Source organism: Dipodomys ordii, unplaced genomic scaffold, assembly GCF_000151885.1.
Source record: "Dipodomys ordii isolate 6190 unplaced genomic scaffold, Dord_2.0 Scaffold8, whole genome shotgun sequence".
NCBI lineage: Eukaryota > Metazoa > Chordata > Mammalia > Rodentia > Heteromyidae > Dipodomys > Dipodomys ordii.
In genome coordinates this window covers 3,440,353-3,458,020 of record NW_012267224.1, presented here as the reverse complement: position 1 = coordinate 3,458,020, position 17,668 = coordinate 3,440,353, and the positions used below count along the sequence as shown (strand labels likewise).

At 44.4% G+C, this 17,668-nt stretch overlaps 1 protein-coding gene across 3 annotated transcripts in view; it reads left to right on the top strand.

Moving 5' to 3' along the window:
- The window catches only part of Prom1 (prominin 1), a 64,721-nt gene extending 53,257 nt beyond the window's left edge, over positions 1-11,464 (top strand). The window contains exons 18-26 of one of the 3 annotated variants that reach the window (XM_013008869.1): positions 862-915; positions 1,595-1,675; positions 1,808-1,876; positions 2,775-2,867; positions 5,952-6,067; positions 6,577-6,600; positions 7,312-7,379; positions 9,842-9,881; positions 10,404-11,464. In XM_013008869.1, coding sequence (XP_012864323.1) covers positions 862-915; positions 1,595-1,675; positions 1,808-1,876; positions 2,775-2,867; positions 5,952-6,067; positions 6,577-6,600; positions 7,312-7,379; positions 9,842-9,870 — 534 coding nt within the window. In that variant the 3' untranslated portion in view covers positions 9,871-9,881; positions 10,404-11,464. Of the gene's footprint in view, positions 1-861; positions 916-1,594; positions 1,676-1,807; positions 1,877-2,774; positions 2,868-5,951; positions 6,068-6,576; positions 6,601-7,311; positions 7,541-9,841; positions 9,882-10,403 lie in introns of those variants that run through there. The other 2 variants (XM_013008870.1, XM_013008868.1) reach the window with 2 other exon arrangements.
- Positions 11,465-17,668: the final 6,204 nt, after the last annotated feature.

Sequence of the window (17,668 nt, the reverse complement as noted above, 5' to 3'; positions counted from 1 at the left end):
CACAGGTTTGCCATTTAATCCAAATCCATCTACCTGAACCTGGATCTGGGTCTCCCCCCACTCCCTTGATGTCTCCCTCCCTCCCTTCCTCATTCTCTCACCCACCCCCACCATGAGACTTCCAGATCACTAGAGCTTCAGAGTCTTTCCGTTCAACCTAATCCATTGAATGAAATAAGTTTATTCAATTTGAGTCTTGCACATTGTAATCCCTTGTTCCTTGTTTATACCTAGCACATATTTAGCATCATCAGGCAAGGGAAACATGCTCTCTCTTTCTCTTTCTCTCTCTCTCTTTTTCACACACACACACACAGGCAAATTATTTTGTAGCTAGGATCTATAGTCTAACCTAGGTTTTTGTCAGACCTAACATATCACAACCTACAGCCTACTGCCAATTTTTGTAAATATTTATTGAAACACATCCATACCACTTATTTACAAACTGTCTATGGTTGCTTTTTGTTATCAGAGCAAAGGTGAGTAGCTGGGACAGGCTGTAGACTCCAAAGCCAAAAATATTCACTATCTGACCTTTTGCAGATGAATTTGCCACCTCTGACCTAAACAATTCAGGCAAATCACACTTATTGTGTAGAAGCTGTTCCATAAAGCTTTTCACAGCAATTGAAATTAACCGAAGGACACCTGCAAGCTTCCAATAAGTATCATGATTTTCTTGTTCAGGTTTTCTTACACACAGTGGGATGTGAAGTGCCATTGCTACTTGTGGGTTTTGTTTTGTCTAGTTTTCTACAAGGCAACCATTAGAGAGTATGGTCAGAATTGATGGCTGTTTGGGGGAGAGGAACACATGTTTTATCAAATCCTGACAGCATTGTTTCATTTGTTCACCAGAGTACTTTACAGCAAAGTGTCCAGATCCTTCAACACACAACCAGTGGACTGCCGGTATGGATCCATTTTGTTCTTCTGTCCTGGGCTTCTGAGCTCAAATATCATGAATAGAGTATGTGAGAGGTTTATTTATATAGACAAATGTTTCAGCCATTTTAAATGCCAAACTGAGTTTTTCTACCATCCTGTCTACAAGTACTTCTGTAAATGCAGTTCTCATCTTAGCAGGTCTTTAGATACACTGACCTACAGGAGATACACTCCTTCCTGAGTAGATAGCTAGGTGATTCTCCAAAAGGACTCACCTAATGTCTGGCTCAGCTCTTCTACTCTCAGAGACCCAGGCTGGGTTATGGTGTTGTGGGCTTGAGTCAGCAAACAGTAACTTTGTTCTGCCTCCATGGCTCCAACCAATCTGCATCCACGGAAAACCTGCATCTCTACTGGACACCTGGACTCTTTCTTGTCATTATTCCATAAATAGTACAATATAGCAGCTACTTTTACACATATTTACATTGTGATGGGTATTATAAGTCGTCGGGAGACACTTAAAATACATGAGTGATATGTGTAGGTCATGTGAAAATACCACACCATCTTAGATAAGCATCTGCTCAGTCTTTTTTGGTATGGAGGATAGTGGGGGTCCTGGATCCAATCTCCATAGTGATTGCTTTGCAGATTGTCCAATTAAATCCTTTTATCTCTGATCTGTTGCCATGTTTTCCAGACCAAAGTGGCCAAGATCCTATACAATTTGGATTCTGCTCAGAACTTCGTCACAAATAATACTTCCTCTATTATTGTTAAAGTGAGTTTTTTTTCTTTTCTTTTTAAATGAGCACGTGGGTGAGTGTGCAAACACTCCACCATTCATGAAAGAGAGTGCTGTAGATTGTCCTCATCATTGTAATGGTTTGTCTAATCTTTGACTTCTTTCTAGGAGACGAAGCAATTTGTCACAACAATAATAGGATACTTTGAACATTACCTGCAGTGGGTGAAGTTTGCTGTAAGTGGTTTATCTGCCATGGACAGAAATGGGGAGCTAGATCTCAGGGGAGTCATTTTCTGGGGTAAAAGCTAAAAGAAATAAAATTGCATCCTCAGAGGTTGGAGGCATGGTTCAGTTGCTAGAGCACCAACCGATGAGTAGAAGCACCAGTCTCAGTCCTAGTATCAGACCAAAAAAAAAAGAAAGAAAGAAAGAAGATTACATCTTCAGTCATTTTGGTTGGAGGTTAAGTGGAAATAATTTGAAATACAGAGACCAAGACCCCTGGGGCCAGCCCCTCCCTCCCTCTGACCCTTTTTCAAACCTTTGTATCATACAGGTTCTTCCTTTCCTTCTTGCCTATTTTGTCAGATAACAAAAAGGTCACATGAAACTAGGTTCAGTGGCTCATTCCTACCCCAGCTACTTGGAGGAATGCCATTCAAAGCCCAGCATCAGCAAGGAGTTTGAGAGATGCCCTTTCAAATCATGGGTGGTGCACGGCTGTCATGTGAAGTACTTATGGAAGAAGAAATAGGAGGATAGTGGTCCAGGATGAACCAGGCATAAAGAAAAACGCTAACTTGAAAATGTCCAACATAAACAGTTGGGCAAGTTAGCTGAGGTCTAGAGCACTTGCCTAATAAGCCTGAGGGCCTGAGTTTAAACTCCAATACTCTTGGAAGAAGAAGAAGAAAAACAGGATGGAAGCCCTGAGCTGGACATGCGTGGGGGAGTGAGGGGCTTGCAGTAAAGTAGATAATGTTTTCTGTAGGGCATTTCAGCTGTCAGCTACGTGTCTTAGAAGACATGGAGATCCCCTCTCAACCCAGGGCAGAGGTAAATGATGACTTGTGACCATAGGTTTTTGCGAGTATGGTTCCCTGAACGTTTGTTGGTGTTGCTCACCCCCTAGATCTCTGAGAAAATGGCAACGTGTAAACCCATGGCCACTGCCCTGGATTCCGCTGTCAAGGTCTTTCTGTGTGGATACACTGTGGACCCTCTGGTAAGAACGGCCTCTTTCAAAAAAGGAGATAGAATAAATATTTGTTTAAAGTCATCCTCGAATTTTTGCCCCCTTCAGATTTAAAATACACACCACAATGCTAAGTTTTCTCCTTGGATTCGTTCTGGTTTTAAAAGGCAAACTCTTAAAGATTTTCATATTGATCTAGGCATAGGAGCACATGCTCGTAATCCCAGCTGATGCAGACCGGGGCTACATGATGAGACCCTCTCTCCAAAACATAAACAGGAAATTACATTTAGACTTTTTGACTAGGAGAGTCTCCATATCAGTGTTCCTTGCAGAAAGCATGCTTTATAGAAGTCAGGAGGCAACCATGAAGAAAATTCTGGTTGGCCGGGAAGCATCAGGAAGGAATAGGAGGGACAGCCATTGCTCTGCCAATCCCTCGTACGTGAAAGGACCTCAGCCTGAACTGTCAGCCACCCAAAGCTGGGCAGTGACTTGCTGATCTTTTTATTTAAAAGCCCCAGGGCCTGATGGCTGTGGTGGTAAATTCAGCTCTACTCCTCAGCTCTGTTACTCCTTGGTCCGCATTGGCTCACACCGGCCCGTTTGCTCATTTGCTCTATTTCAAGCTCCTCCCTTTGCTGCCACAGTAAATACCAGAACCTTTACCAGGCTGCACTAACCCCACGTGAGCGGATCCCTATCTATCCAATCAGGACTCAGTTAGTGCTGTTGGCCTCCCTGTCTCCCCGTGCTCCCCATCCTTGTTTCCTTTCACTTATAACCTGAATTTGCTCACCCCACAGCTTTTGCACGTGCCCTGTCCTGTGTTTGAACAGGAGCCTGCTTCCTTGTCTTCCATTGTCTGCCCCTCCCACCCCCTCTCTTCCTCCCCTCTTCTTCCATTCACCCATGAGCTTTATTCCAGAATTCAAATTTCACTCGTACATTTTCTGAACTCTATGATTAAAAAAAAATATATTGAAATTCTCTGGGCTTCGTTACCTCAATGGATCTACAACTGTGATTTTCAGGTTTCAGTTCAAGAGTCTCTTTTTGATTTTTCCCCCCCAGAGATTTTCTAATCCTCTAAAGTGCCAGGCTCCCTTCCCTACCATGCCTAGAAGACTGCTTTTCCCCTAGAGATGTTACTGATCTGGAGAATATTATGTGTGTGGTTCTTCAAGATCTGACCCCCAACACATGCGAGACTCTGAACCCCGGGAGTGAAGGGCCTGCTGGCCGGCAGCCACGTTCCCATCACCAGGCAGATGCCCTGGCACAGAGCACTCTGGGGGAAGGACAGAGGGACCATCAGCCGCTTGGCCTCTGGGCATCCTTTCTGTCCTCTGTCCACCGCCTGCTCCTTGTTCTTCCGTGAAGTAGACTTCATGGCCGAGGGCAGGCAGGGACCCACCCAGTCTCCCCTCCTTGGGAATCCCAGCCCTGGCTCCCTGCCAGCCCCCTCCTCTTGGCCTGTGTCTGGGGGAGTCCTGGATTCACTTGCTTTTCTTCTGACTCGATGTCTCCCTGGGTCCGTCGTCCACCCCCGCTGCAGCCAGTCAGATCACCTGACTCCAGACGTCTCCCTGCAAGGCAGTAACTGGGAGCAGATGGGGGCACACTGAATGTTTCTCAGGCTTTGGAACTTAGTAGCGGGCAGTTTGATGAGTAAGGAAGAGCTCTGGGCTTCTCTTTCACCAGCAGCATGGACTTTGGGCCAACCACTGTGCTGCTTTTCAGTCTTACTGGTTCCCAAAGAAGGCAAAACAACACTGGAAAAAAAAAACACACACACACATTAAGCTTTGACTCCAAATAAGGTTGGAAACATAGAAATCTACTTAAAAAAAAATGTTGGAAGCCACTGGTGGCTCATACTTGTAATCTTATGTACTCAGAGAGGCTGGGATGTGAGAATCATGGTTCCAACTCAACCCAGGCAGACTATGAGGCTCTTATCTCCAATGAATGACCCCCAAAAAAGCTGGAAGTGGAGCTGTGGTGCAAGTGGTGGAATGCTGAAGCAAAAACAAAACAAAAATTAAACAACTCAGGGTCAGTGCCTAGGCCCTGAGTTCAAGACCCTGGACCCTAGACCAGCACTAAATAAATAAGTAAACAAAAAATGAATAATACACATGAGGAGAAGAGGGAGTATTTTTCAAACATTAGGTGCCAGATATGTCACTGAATGCAAACACATACTCAGCCAGATGCAAAGCCGACAAGCAGCAGTACAATGGGCACCTGCTGTTGTGTGGTTAGAATTCGTTCTGCATCACAGCAGACAGTGAGAGTTGCTCTGGTGTCTAGGTTAACACATCACCCTAAGATGGGCCCACACTTGACCTTCTGCCCGAGCCTAAAGGTTATAGGTTTGCAAAGCAGGCCAGGGTGGGTGTTGTTGAGAAGGGTAAAGTGCTCAGCCTGTGCATGAGACCCACAGGTCATACTTCATGTTGGCTGCGCAGAGCTTGGTCTCCTCTGATTGGTAAGGGTGAAGGAATTTTGTGCTGGTCCTGGAGCTTGAACTTGGGGCCGTGAGCTTAAGACTAGCATTCTACCACTTGAGCCACAGCTTCACTTCTGAGGAATTTTGAATCTCATTCCATAAAAGTGATGTCAGGAAATGAGTCCACAACTTTTCAGACAGTGTCACCCTTTCCCTCACTCTCTCCCAGTCTTTCCCTCCCTAATTTCTTTTTTAAAAGGAAAAAATGAAAAGCAGTGGATAAGCCAGGGACCAATGGCTCATGCCTGTAATCCTAACTACCTAGGAGGCTGAGATCTGAGGATCATAATTCAAAGCCACCGCAGGCAGGAAAGACTCTTATCTCCAATTAACCTGCCAAAAAAAAAAATAAAAGCCAGAAGTAGAGGTATGAGTCAAGCTCTAGTGTTGAACAGAAAAGCTCAAGAACAGCGCCCAGGCTCTGTTCAGAACTGGCATACACAGGGTCACACACACAATAACCCCCCTCCCATACACACTGAGAACTCATTTAGAAAACAACAAAAGAAAATAAGCATAGACATTCTTCCACTTCCACCCCACACCTTCACGCATTTAATTCTCCTAATTGTTCTTTTTCTTTTTTTCTCCCTCCCTAGAATTTGTTCTGGTTTGGCATAGGAAAAGCAACTGTGTTTTTACTTCCGGCTCTAATCTTGGCTGTCAAGTTGGCCAAGTACTATCGCCAAATGCAGTCAGAGGACATTTATGATAAGTAAGTGGGGAAGCCTCCCCACAGGGGGCCTTGTTTTCTGTACCATTCTGTCTTTGGAGAGCTGCTAAAGATAATCATTGATCGCACCAAATGTGACTTTATAGTTGTTTATTAACACATTGGATCATTTCTGTAAAGGTGGTTGGGTTTGGTTATCTTCTTGTGCCAGTTTTTTAATACGTTATTTTGTTTTCCTCCTGTTGAGTCTCTGTTTCCTTAACTAGTCTTCTCACTTCTCGTTCACAGCTCTCCCTCGGGGACTTGGCATTTTACTTTATGATAACTGTTCTTACTGCTTTCCGGTGGGCTCTGTTGCCCATCCCTCGCTGTCTGTCTGGTTGCATGTGTGTGTTTCATGTTCACTTCAGTCATCTTCTGAGCATGTCTTCCTCATCTGTGCTCTTTGCTTATGTTCTGGAGTAAGGATGTGGGTGGAAGATGTATTAATGAGCTTAATAGTCACAAAACATCAGTAATCCATAATCCTGTCTCCCCTTTGTATTTTGTAGTGTTGAGACTGTACCCATGAAAAAGTAAGCTTTTTTATTTTTAAACTACATTCATAGAGGGGTTGGGGGAGGTTCTTAGGATACCATGGGCTTGCAAAATTAAATGAACACTACCTTAAAATTAGCTAAGAACACTAGGTATATCTGGGTAAAAATAGATCGATGTCTCTTAAAAAGAAAGGTCAGCACATATACCTGTTAGGCTGGGTGCTGGTGGCTCACGCCTGTAATCCTCGCTCCTCAGAGGGCTGAGATCTAGAGGATTGTGCTTCATTGCCAGCCCAGGCAAAAAAGTCTAAGAGATTCCACCTCCAGAATAACCATCAAGAAGGTGGGCTAGAGGTGTGGTTCAAGTGGTAGAGTGCTGATTGAGCAAGCAAGCTGAACAAGCCCTGGAACTTGAAAAAAAGGAAAAGAAGAGGAGAGAGAGAGGGAGAGAGGAAAGCAAGAAAGCAAGCAAGGAAGCAAGAAAGAAAGAGAATGAAAGAAAGAAGAAAGGAAAGGAAACTATAGAATGAATATTTTACATGCCAAATTTCTTAATCCACAAACTAGTCATTTTTGTCTTTGGTTTTGAAAGGAAGCAAAACATCAGTACCCCCATTACCTTCTTTGTGGATTTAACAAGTTGTCACCGAGTTTTCATAACCATTACCTTGTCTTTGTGATCCGTGATGTAAAGAACTTCAGCTCAGAGATAACATGGTGTTCTTGGTTTATTTATTTTCGTTGCAGTATGGAAAATGGTAATAATGGTTATCATAAAGATCATTTATATGGTGTTCACAATCCTGTCATGCAAGGTAAAGCAAAGCCTGGGCGTGCATGCATGCCTGTCATGTAGCAGACAGATTCTGCTTTCTTCTCCGTCTGACACTGAGTCCTGCATGCTGTGGTGTCTCACTTCCCCTACGTGATTCTCTGTCAATGGCTATCTCCAGTCATGTCCTACATAGCATTCCAGGATGCCCCAAGTTTAAATTTGTAATGGATTTCTTAGCAACAAAATGGCACAGAGGCTCAAATTTGGTGTCATCTTTAAATGCTATGTATGATTTCGGATCAATGCACGTAATTAATTAACTTTCACTTTGCATCGGAATGCACCAGATACACAAGCAGTTATGATTTTCAAAATCTGCCCTTTCCTTCCTTCCTCTCTCCCTCCTTCCCTTCCTTCTTTACTTTTTTCCCCTATAACTTAACTATAATCAGCCAGAAAAAGAGCTCCAACTTTTTCTCCTACCTCTTTATGAACTTGTATTTTCTAGAATTACATAGGTCTGGATATTTACCAGGTAACACTGAGCATTACCTGTCAGATACACGCCTCTCAGGCTCCACACAAACTTCCTATCTACATGTCAACCTGGGAGCTTTCTGCTGAGGGAGGGACTCAAGGTCCAGTCAGGGCATCCGAGGGAGCATCTGCTTTGGTGGTTGTGGTCTTTCTTCATGTCCACACAGCTGGCCCCAGCCAGGGAGCTTTGGCTTTCCAAGAGAAATATCTCAGGAGGAAAGGAGTGAGTCTAACACTGGTGCAAGAGGATCCGCCTTGAGTTTAAAGCTCCATGGTGCACATGGGACACGTCCAGTTACAGAGCTCACGCTGAGGGACGCCCCTGGCTCTGGCTGTCTACCTGTCCTCATCCCAGAGCAAGCCTAGGCAACATTGCCTACAAACGGGGAATGCTCCGCCATTATCAGGTGTCAAGGAGTGCAGAGCCAGAAAGTTGTGTGAAATTTGTCCTTTCAGAAGGCTAAAAGACTTTGCCCACCTTACAACTTTGAACACTGCACAAACCACAACCACAATAGTCAATTGGAGGAAAGCTGCCTTCCTAGTGTATCTGGGCTGCTATAAAAACACAGTGCTCCAAAGAGGTAGCCCATGAACAACAGAAACCTCTTGCTCAGTGTTCTGGAGACTGGCAAGTGCATGCTCAAAGTGTGATTGGATTCAGGCAGGAACTGGTGAGCACTGGGCTCCTGCAAGGGAAGGACTCACAGACTGAGCCCTGGGGCCTTTCTTCTTGGGAAGTGGATCCGTGGCAGATCCTGTTCGCTGACCGCTGTGGTTAAGCTCCCCAAGCCCTGTGTTGGCTGCGATCTTGAGGGTGAATGCAGGCTGACTGGCCAGGGCAGCTGTGAGGATGGGCTGTCAGCTCTGAGAAAAAGGACCTCGACTTGCACGCCCTTATTTATTGTATTGTACTGGGAGTTAAGAGTTCAGAGCCCCATATCTTTATGGCCTGAACTTGCTAGCAGCTACCCTTTCCAGAAGCCTCCAGAATGAGCCTTAGTTGAACTGGTTTGTGTCACTCGTTTCCTGGCTCTGAGGTCTGCAGAACCTCTTCTTTTCCAGGGTGAGGTTGGGTACACTGACTGGAGACCCCCAGGAAGTCAAAGGTCCATGTTCTTCAGAGATGACCACCAGAGCCCAGAGTCTTCATAATATTCAGCCCAAGACCCAGGGCTGGGGCCGGAAGTAGGGCCCTGAGTCAATTTCACTAGCACCTTTCCCCCAGGGTCCCCAGCCCCTCAATAAAGAGTTGGCTTCGTTACTGAGCACAAAGATGAGAGTGAGAAGCGGCCAGCACTGTGACGTGTCCTAAGGTCCAGAGAGGCTGTGATCCCCCCAGTCACAGCCAGCAGGGTGTGTCCGAACAGGAACCGCTCATCCTCTAGGTGGAGTCCACCATCTTCCTTGCTGATGCTCACTTTTTTGGTTGTCAAAGCCATGGGGCATATGGAAATTTCATTGGACGTAGGGCTATGGCTGATGGTTACCGCAGAGACGGACACAGAGGACATGTGCATGCATGTCTGGTTGTGCCCTGGGCCTCACAGTAACAGGCTTCTAACAAGATCCCAGCAAGCTGCCCTTTGCTCCTGCCTCCTGATTCTCGAGGTAGATCCCAGACAGCCCACTGAGACAGACGCCCATCGGCCACTGCTAGCCAGTTTCTAATGTGGCGATTCTCTTCTTCGGGGTCCTTACCTCTTCCCATTAACCTTAGATGGTGCATTTGCACAGTTCTTGTGTCATAGTTTGTCTCCTCTGCCCTCCTCTTCATAAAAGCAGTACAAGCAGAAGCTAGAAGAACCAGCTTCATCAGGCAGATTGTTTTCTTGACAAACTTTCTGAGGTGTGGTGTGCGTTTATCTGTTCTTCTTACTCACATCCGGCTTAGCCTAGAGGTGGTAATACTGCAGCTTGGTCAGGGTGTGATCGTTATTTTTTGTTTGTTTGTTTGTTTTTTAGCGGGGTACGATTTTGACAGCTGGAGCTGAAGTTGCTTGAGGTAAGTTTGAGGCTTTCATTTAGAGAATTTATAGGGCTATCACATAGCTAATTTATAGGACTATAGCATAGCTAATCCTACCATAGTCAATGGAAAATCTCCATGAATGTATAGATCATGCAATATAATTATATGGAACACAAGGATTCTGTATGTGACTATTTATACATAGATGACCATATGTAGCTCTATAGAGACCATATATATGACATATGTTTCTATATATAGATACATTGATACATCCATATGTATATCATAAAAACTCATTCTTTTTTTTAACTAATAGTAAAAAAAAAAATAACCTCCAGTCTCTATGCCACTAACCGTGTGCCTGGAGTGTTGTGGAATTAGAATGAGATGAACCAAACAGATGGGCCCAAGATAGGTGCTTCTTAAACAAATTTGTCTTTCCTGTAGCTCTTGGAATCCTAATAGGAACCATTTTAGGCTTATGAATTCCTAGGTTTCTTTCATGTTTCAAAGCCAGTTTCTAAAACATTAACCTTTTTTTTTTCATTTCAGCATCAAGACAGTCAAAAATGGAAAAGATCATAGACTTGTGACAGTTTCTGGGCCTACAAGAACTTTCCAAAGCAAGGGGGTGTGAGGCCATGGTGACTTGGGTGTATAGAACATTAGTGCCATGGGTCCCTGGGCGGTACTTTGTTGGGAATGAACATCGCCATGTGTATGGCCCACGTATCCATCACTGTTCAAGGGTCATATCCCCTCCTCCTGTTTACCTTTTTTATACATTGAGTTTGTATTTAGACACTGAGACATCTGAGGTGCCCTCTTTCCCCCATTGGATGTAGTTCTGTCAGTCAGCACTTCAGACGTGAAAGCTGGGCTCTGAACTTATTTCTGTATGTGGAGTGTGCTAAACATATCCCGGTTTACAAGAAAGATGTATTTTGTGTCTAGTAAGTTGTACATATACCTTCTACCACAGTCAGAGTGTTTTTGAACAGATGAGTCATACTATAAATTTTCTTCTAAGTGAGGTCACTATGGAATTATTGGTTCTGTTGGAAATAACCTATGCCTTGTAACCTGAGGCAATCCTCCTGGGTTTTCATCTGCTCTGTCAATGATTTGTGGTGCTTGGAAATAGAATGCAAAATGCAGTCAGAAACCTGCTTTCGCTAGTAGAGAAATGGGCTTTACTCCACTAGCAAATTCAACACAGAGAGGTATCTCAAGAGAAAGCAGCGTTGTTCATCAGAAACTGCGGTTATTTTTAATAGATGCCAATCACAGTGTATGCTGTAATGGAGTTTTCTGATTTGAAGGAGTGGGAATTAATCAGAGCATCATCTGATTATTAGTGAGGATGCTAACAAGATGATCTTGTCATTACCCCTTGATTTGGTATCCATTATGAATGAAGCCTTTGAGTCTGGTCCTTTAAAAAAAATGCAGGAAATCTCAGAGTCAGTGCTGTGCATTTTTCATGTTGGAACTGACCTTTTCAAAAGTGATCAGCAATGAAAAACTGGTCAAATCAAAGTCAACATTTACGTAAGGTACAGCTTCTTATCAGGTCTTTTTCATGTGCGGATCACAGTCCTTGTTCATTTCAATAAAAAGGAGATTTTTTGGAAAATGTAGTGTTTTCGTGGCTTCCTTGAGTAGACCCAGAGACTTCACAATTCTTGATGGTGACCAGTGGTCTTGTGTTACCTATTTCTTGCACTAGTCTCCTGGTATTACAGAGTTCACAGTACTGAGCTAGTACAAAACCAGTGTCGGCATTTTGCTACTTCAAATCCAGCTGGCTTTTTAGGTCTTCAGTTTTTCAGCTCTGAAGTTAACATTTTCTTGGGTAACAATCTAGGTTGCAAAATACATAGTCGAAAACCTCTACAGGCTAGCGCTACTTTTTTGCATGTACTTGTATTATACACATGTGAAAATGGATTTTCATTAAACTGTGCATGAGCAATTTGAAATGTGGACAAAGGAGGCCAGCTAGAGCCTAACATTTAAAGAAAATCATCCCTTAACTATTTTTCCTGATTGTCACATCTCACATTAACGAAAAAGATTTACAGTAATTGAGTTTGATTCTCCATAGCATAACGCCTGCAATCTCTACTGGTTTTGTTGTTATTGTTTTAGCACTGCGGATTGAGCTCGGGGCTTTGTGCTTGTCAGGTAGGTGCTCTATCACGTTAGCCACACCTCCAGCCCTTCTTGCTTAGGTTATTTTCAAGTTAGGGTCGTGCCCATGATCTTCCGACTTGTACTTCCTCATGTTGCTTAGAATGACAAGTGCATGCCAGTATACTTAGCAATTGGTTGAAGTCTCTCAAACTTTTCTTTTGCCCAGGCTGGCGTCAAACCTTGGTCCCCTGATCTCCACCTCGCACATAGCTAGGACTGCAAACCGGATGGAGCCAGCACATCCGGCTTGCAGCTCCATGGACCAGGAGCTCCCAGATAGGAGGCATGCATAGGCCAAGCCGCTGCCCTTGGAAGGGGTGGGTGGGTCCCAGCTCCGTGGCATACATATCACATTAGTTCCTGTTTTCCTTTTGGAAAAAGAAATGATCTTTGTTCAAATAATATGCACAAACCATTTATAAAACAATCAAGGCTGAAGGTGTGGCTCAGTGGTAGCACCCTTGTCTAGCATGTGCAAAGTCTTAGATTCAGTCCCAAGCACTACTAAGAAAATAAAAGTCCAACACAATGGAAAAACCTTACCTCACCCATATGACACCATCCACAGATAAATAATAATGCCCACACTGAGGGGTGTACCTGTGTTTACACAAGCAGGTGCAGATTGTGCAGACAGACGCTACTGGCTGTTAAGTGTAAGGCAATGTCTTGATCCACAGATAAGCTGCTGGCGACTCCTGTATTCATTTGCCAGGGCCACTGGCAAATGAAAGAAGAAAGGAGGGGGAGGAAGGAATGGAAGGAAGGAAGGAAGGAAGAGAGGGAGTGAGGAGGGAGAGAGGGAGCAAAGGAGGGAGGGAGGGAGGGAGGAAGGGAGAGAGGGAAAAGTTTACTCCACCACTCTAGGGCGCTACCAGTCTGAGCATGACAATGGACACAAGAGGCCCACCGAATGTCCTGTCCATTATCTCACTATCCAGAGACCTGTCCTGGACAGTGCGGTAACAACTCACTGATGTAGGTAGTCAGAGACTTGGTTTAGCTTGTCATACTGGGTTCAGAACCTCCCACTCTCACAAAAAAGCAGCGGACTCCTGACAAGGTGTGCTGAGGTCACCGCATGCCAATGATAGCCAGCAGAGGGCGGTAGAGGACAATAGAGTTGATTTACCAAGGGATCCCTAGAACTGGGGTTCATATCCATCTTTAGACAGAAACAACAACTGATCGAGACCACAGTTCTTTATCAATTCCCAATTTGGCATCCTTTGTGTTAGCGGCAGGTTGCTATACCCAATCCAGTAACAAATGGAGGTGGTGATACTGTGCAGCACGAAACATCCCCATTGTTTAACAATCTCAACTGGTCATCTCCTATTCCACGGGCATCCATACAGGAGTAAAAAAAGGTCTTACCAGGCTACAGTTATCCATAGCATGGAAGAATGTGAACAACTGGGTCCCAGATGCCATCTGTCCAAAGCTTGGAATTACCGTAATGGACAGTGGAAATGAGAATATTCTGACTCATGTTCATCTATGATGTGGGTACTTTGTCCTGGTGCTTCTAAAAGAGAAATAGCTGGGTAGTCTGCTAAGTTCTTACTAGATCTATAGAAACAAACAAAAACCATTCAGGTTGAGTGAACAAAAATCTAACTTGAATCATAAAAACAGAGGATTAGGTCCCTCAATTAACTTCTTGAATGAGAGGGAAGAATCCTAGTGTGCTAGGATTCTTCTTCATACTTATTCCATCCTTTCTGAAAGGAACCTAAAGCCTTTTACACACTAACTGTGCATATGGGAGAAGAAAATAATCAGATCCTTCCAGGCTTGGTGGACAATAACTCTGAGCTGACTTTAATTCTAGGAGACTTGAAATGTCGCTGTGGCCTTTCTAGTCAGAATAGGTGCTGAGAAAGGTCGCATGATCGATGGGCTTTGAGTTCACATCTGACTTTCTGTGAGGTCTTCGTGAGCCTATCTAGTGGCCATTTCTCCAGTTCTTGGAATGCATCGTTAGAATATTCAGATGGAGCAGCTGGCAGAGACCCCACATGGATTCTTTTCCCTGTCCAGAGATGGCTGCTAGTGGAAAGACCAAGTGCAAGCCATTAGAGCTGCCTTCGCTTGGAAAAACAGTAAAAACCAAAGCAACTCCCAATTTGGGGTTTGTGGGAAATAGGGACCTGGGATTAGTCCCAAGACCAGGGATTAGAAGGGGCAAGAGATTCAGTGGTGTGGGCATGTTAGTAGATCCCTTATAAAGTTGAAAATGTTACTACTGACCCATCTACTATTCACTGCTTGCTACTGAGAAAGAGACACAATTCCTGTGGGCCTATTTGGATTTTGGAGTGGTGTGCCATTTTCATTTGAGTGTGTTACAATAGCCCAACTACTAAATGACCTACAGATCTAGCTTTGTGTGGGGCCCAGGGCAGAAGAAGGCTCTGTATTGGGTCCAGGATGCCATGAGGTTCCTCTTCCATTTGGCCATCTGATCCAGTAAATCCACCCATGGTACTTGTGGCAAGCAGGGATGCTGTTTGGAGCCTTCACGTGCTACAGATGGCTCTCAGCAGAAGCAATATGGGAGCAAGGCCCCTGCCCTCAGCCTCAGATATCTGCTCTCCCTTTGGCAGGCAGCTCTTGGCCTGCTACTGGCTCTCAGTAGAGACTGAGCACTTGCCCACAGTTGAACAAATCAGCACTAAACATGAGCCTTCCTTCATGATCGAGTTTTGTGATGGAGTCACAAATGCTTCTGAAGACTGGAAAATGAGTCTTGAAATCATCCTGGGAAAGACTTAAACCTAAACCTAGCTAGCTCGTTTATATAATATGTAAACTATATTAAAAAACTGTAATAATTTGTCATAAAAGTTAAATAGTGATCCCAGTGCTATAATCCCAGCACTCGGAGGCTGAGGCAGAAAGATTGCATGCTTGAACTCAGCCTAGTCTCCACAGGTTGAGGACAGCCTGGACTGCAGAAGCAAGACCCTGTATTCAAAAAAGAATTGAGTGGTATAAGTTTAATTCTAAGACAAATTAATTTCTTGAATTCATTCATACAACTGTTTTGAAGAGACTGAAAAAGATAGCACACTCCCTTTCTGCTTCTAGATCATTAGAAATTGCAAGGAGAAGAGTATATGACTCAATCCAACCTGCTGGCTATAGTCGGCTCCTTTTGTCTTCTGCATTGCCTGTAAGTGACACTGTCACCCTGTAGAGTTTAACGGAAATAGTGTGCAAGCGCTCAGGTCAGAACTGGATAAAGCTAATGAGAACATTGCTATGCGTGTCCCTGACTCAGAATGGAATGTCTCTTCCCGTCCTTTAAACACGACACATTCTCCGTTTTCTAGCTACTGACTGCAAGGAACCAGTCATAGAGGATGACCCAGGATAGGAAGAATGGAGTGGGCTGAGGACTCAAATGGGGGTGTTGCAGGGACTCATGAAGGCATTAAATGAGTGACATAGCTGGTAATCAAATACACAGTTTGTTTTCAAGTGACAGTGGATGGAATTATAGCAATCACTTGCAACCTATTTAACGGTACTATCAAATTTCTCTTGGCATGGTGGCATGTGGAGACTAAATTGATACTAAATACCCGCCTAGTCCCAGTTTTGGAACCCTGGCTTCACTAGTCACTAGCTGTCTAACTTTGGGTGGTCTTCTGTATAATGTAGATCATTAGTGAATAATGTGGGTAACTCCCTACAGTATATGTTAAGTAAAATAGGCTCAGATGGCCAGGTGAGCACCAGCAGGAGTTGGGAGAGCTGACGAAGGCAAAGGAAAGCAAGCATGGCGGCTGTAGTTTTATTCTAGTGAGGGAAAATTGAGCCATGAAAGCTGCTGAATCGCTTACAGAACAGGCAGTGAGGAGGGGACACTGATGGAGGGGTGAGACGGATTGGCGCACGCTGTGTACGTGTGCGGACGTGTCACAATAAGCTCTCCTGGACAACTAATCTATACTCACAAATGGAAGTAAATAAAATACGATGGCCTGGTTCTTGAGTGGGCATGGTACCATTATGTTTGCTGCATGGACAGACAGCTCAAGCGGCAGCTGCTGTCCTGATCAAAGTGTTCCCTGATCACTGCTGCGCGGATGTTTGAGCGTACAACGTAGGGAAACTGTCAGCGGTGCACCTCCTGCAGAGGGCTAGCAATCACTGGTCCCGATGCGGCCTCTGCGCTCTTCAGGGCTAACAAAGTTTCTCACGCACCTTGTCTATCACTTTATTCCAGCCCAAACTCTACAGTCCTTTCTTTCTGAGAATGTCAATTCTCTTCCTAGAGAGCAGTTCATTGTTCCTCTTCTAAATCCAACTATTTGTTTCACGTAAGAATACATCTGTTCACCATGACCTTGGTGTTTGGCCATGACTGAAGAGTTCAATGACGGAAATGAAATGTGACTTGAGGCTCAACCTACCAAGTCCTTCCCTGAGACTTTTTCACAGTGGCTCATCTCACAGCAGCTGACACCCATGGATCCAATCACAGAGGCAATTAGACCAGAAAAGAAAACACTTGAGAAGAGACAGTCTAGTGGAATAGGAAAGCATAAAGAGCCGGTGATTTCCCAGTCTGTGCATTTCCCACTCTATGTAATCTGGGTGTTTGTGTTATTATTAATAATATACTTCAAGGTAGGATTTTTGGTACTTTATAATATTTTGAAATCTTTGGGGATCTTAAAGACACTCCCTCCCAGAATTATCTACCTCCTGCAGACAATGAGCAACTTACTGCTGACCACATCTCTTGTATGCAATCCAGTCACCCCTCTTTCCAATCCTTACACTCCAACACAGTATTTTCTCTTCCCTGAAGCATCCCAAGTCTGGGCAAGGTCCTAAGCAACAATGTCTGCTTTAGGTATTCAAGTCAGCTCATTCTACACAGTACTCTGCCAGCGTTGTCTCAACCACACACGAAGGCTAAGGCCGTGGAGTTCCCATTGGTCTACCTTCTGCCACCAGCCAAAACCACCGACCCCACTTCCACTGCTCTAGCTCAGCCCACTGAGGCAATCCCTTCGTGTTTTAAGGAGGTAAGTAGTAGATAGTTTTTGTTTTGTTTTGTTTTCCAATAGCATCTGCCTCTGTGTGAGTGGTCAGTCAGCTTCGTGAATTAAAACCCCACAGGTACATTTCAATTCTATTCTACCACCAGTAGGGTAACTCCATGGTCCAATGCAGGCCCAGCCTCACTTGCTCATGCCTCATTCACTGGCTGCACAAAGCATCTGCTATGAAATATCTGTCTTCTACAAATACAGCTGGAAAGTTCATTATGAACACAAGCTGTTCTGCATTGCTCAGTTGCAGTTTAAAAAAAAAACCCAGCCAGCACAGCATTGTAAGTGTGGCACTGTCATTGTCTTCTGTACACAGTGGGTGACAGATAGAGGTGCTGCGAGTTTCAAGAGTTTGACAGAGTCACACAGCTGGACAGATAACGGTGGCCAGGATTCTTTACTTAGGTCACCTTGATATGGAGCCCTATCCTGCATCAGGGTGACCATCTGTGAGCTGCAGGTGAATAATTTTCAGATGGAATGCCAATACCAAGAACTTCACTTTTAACCACTCCCACAGGGTCCACGGAATTACCCACCCACACAATC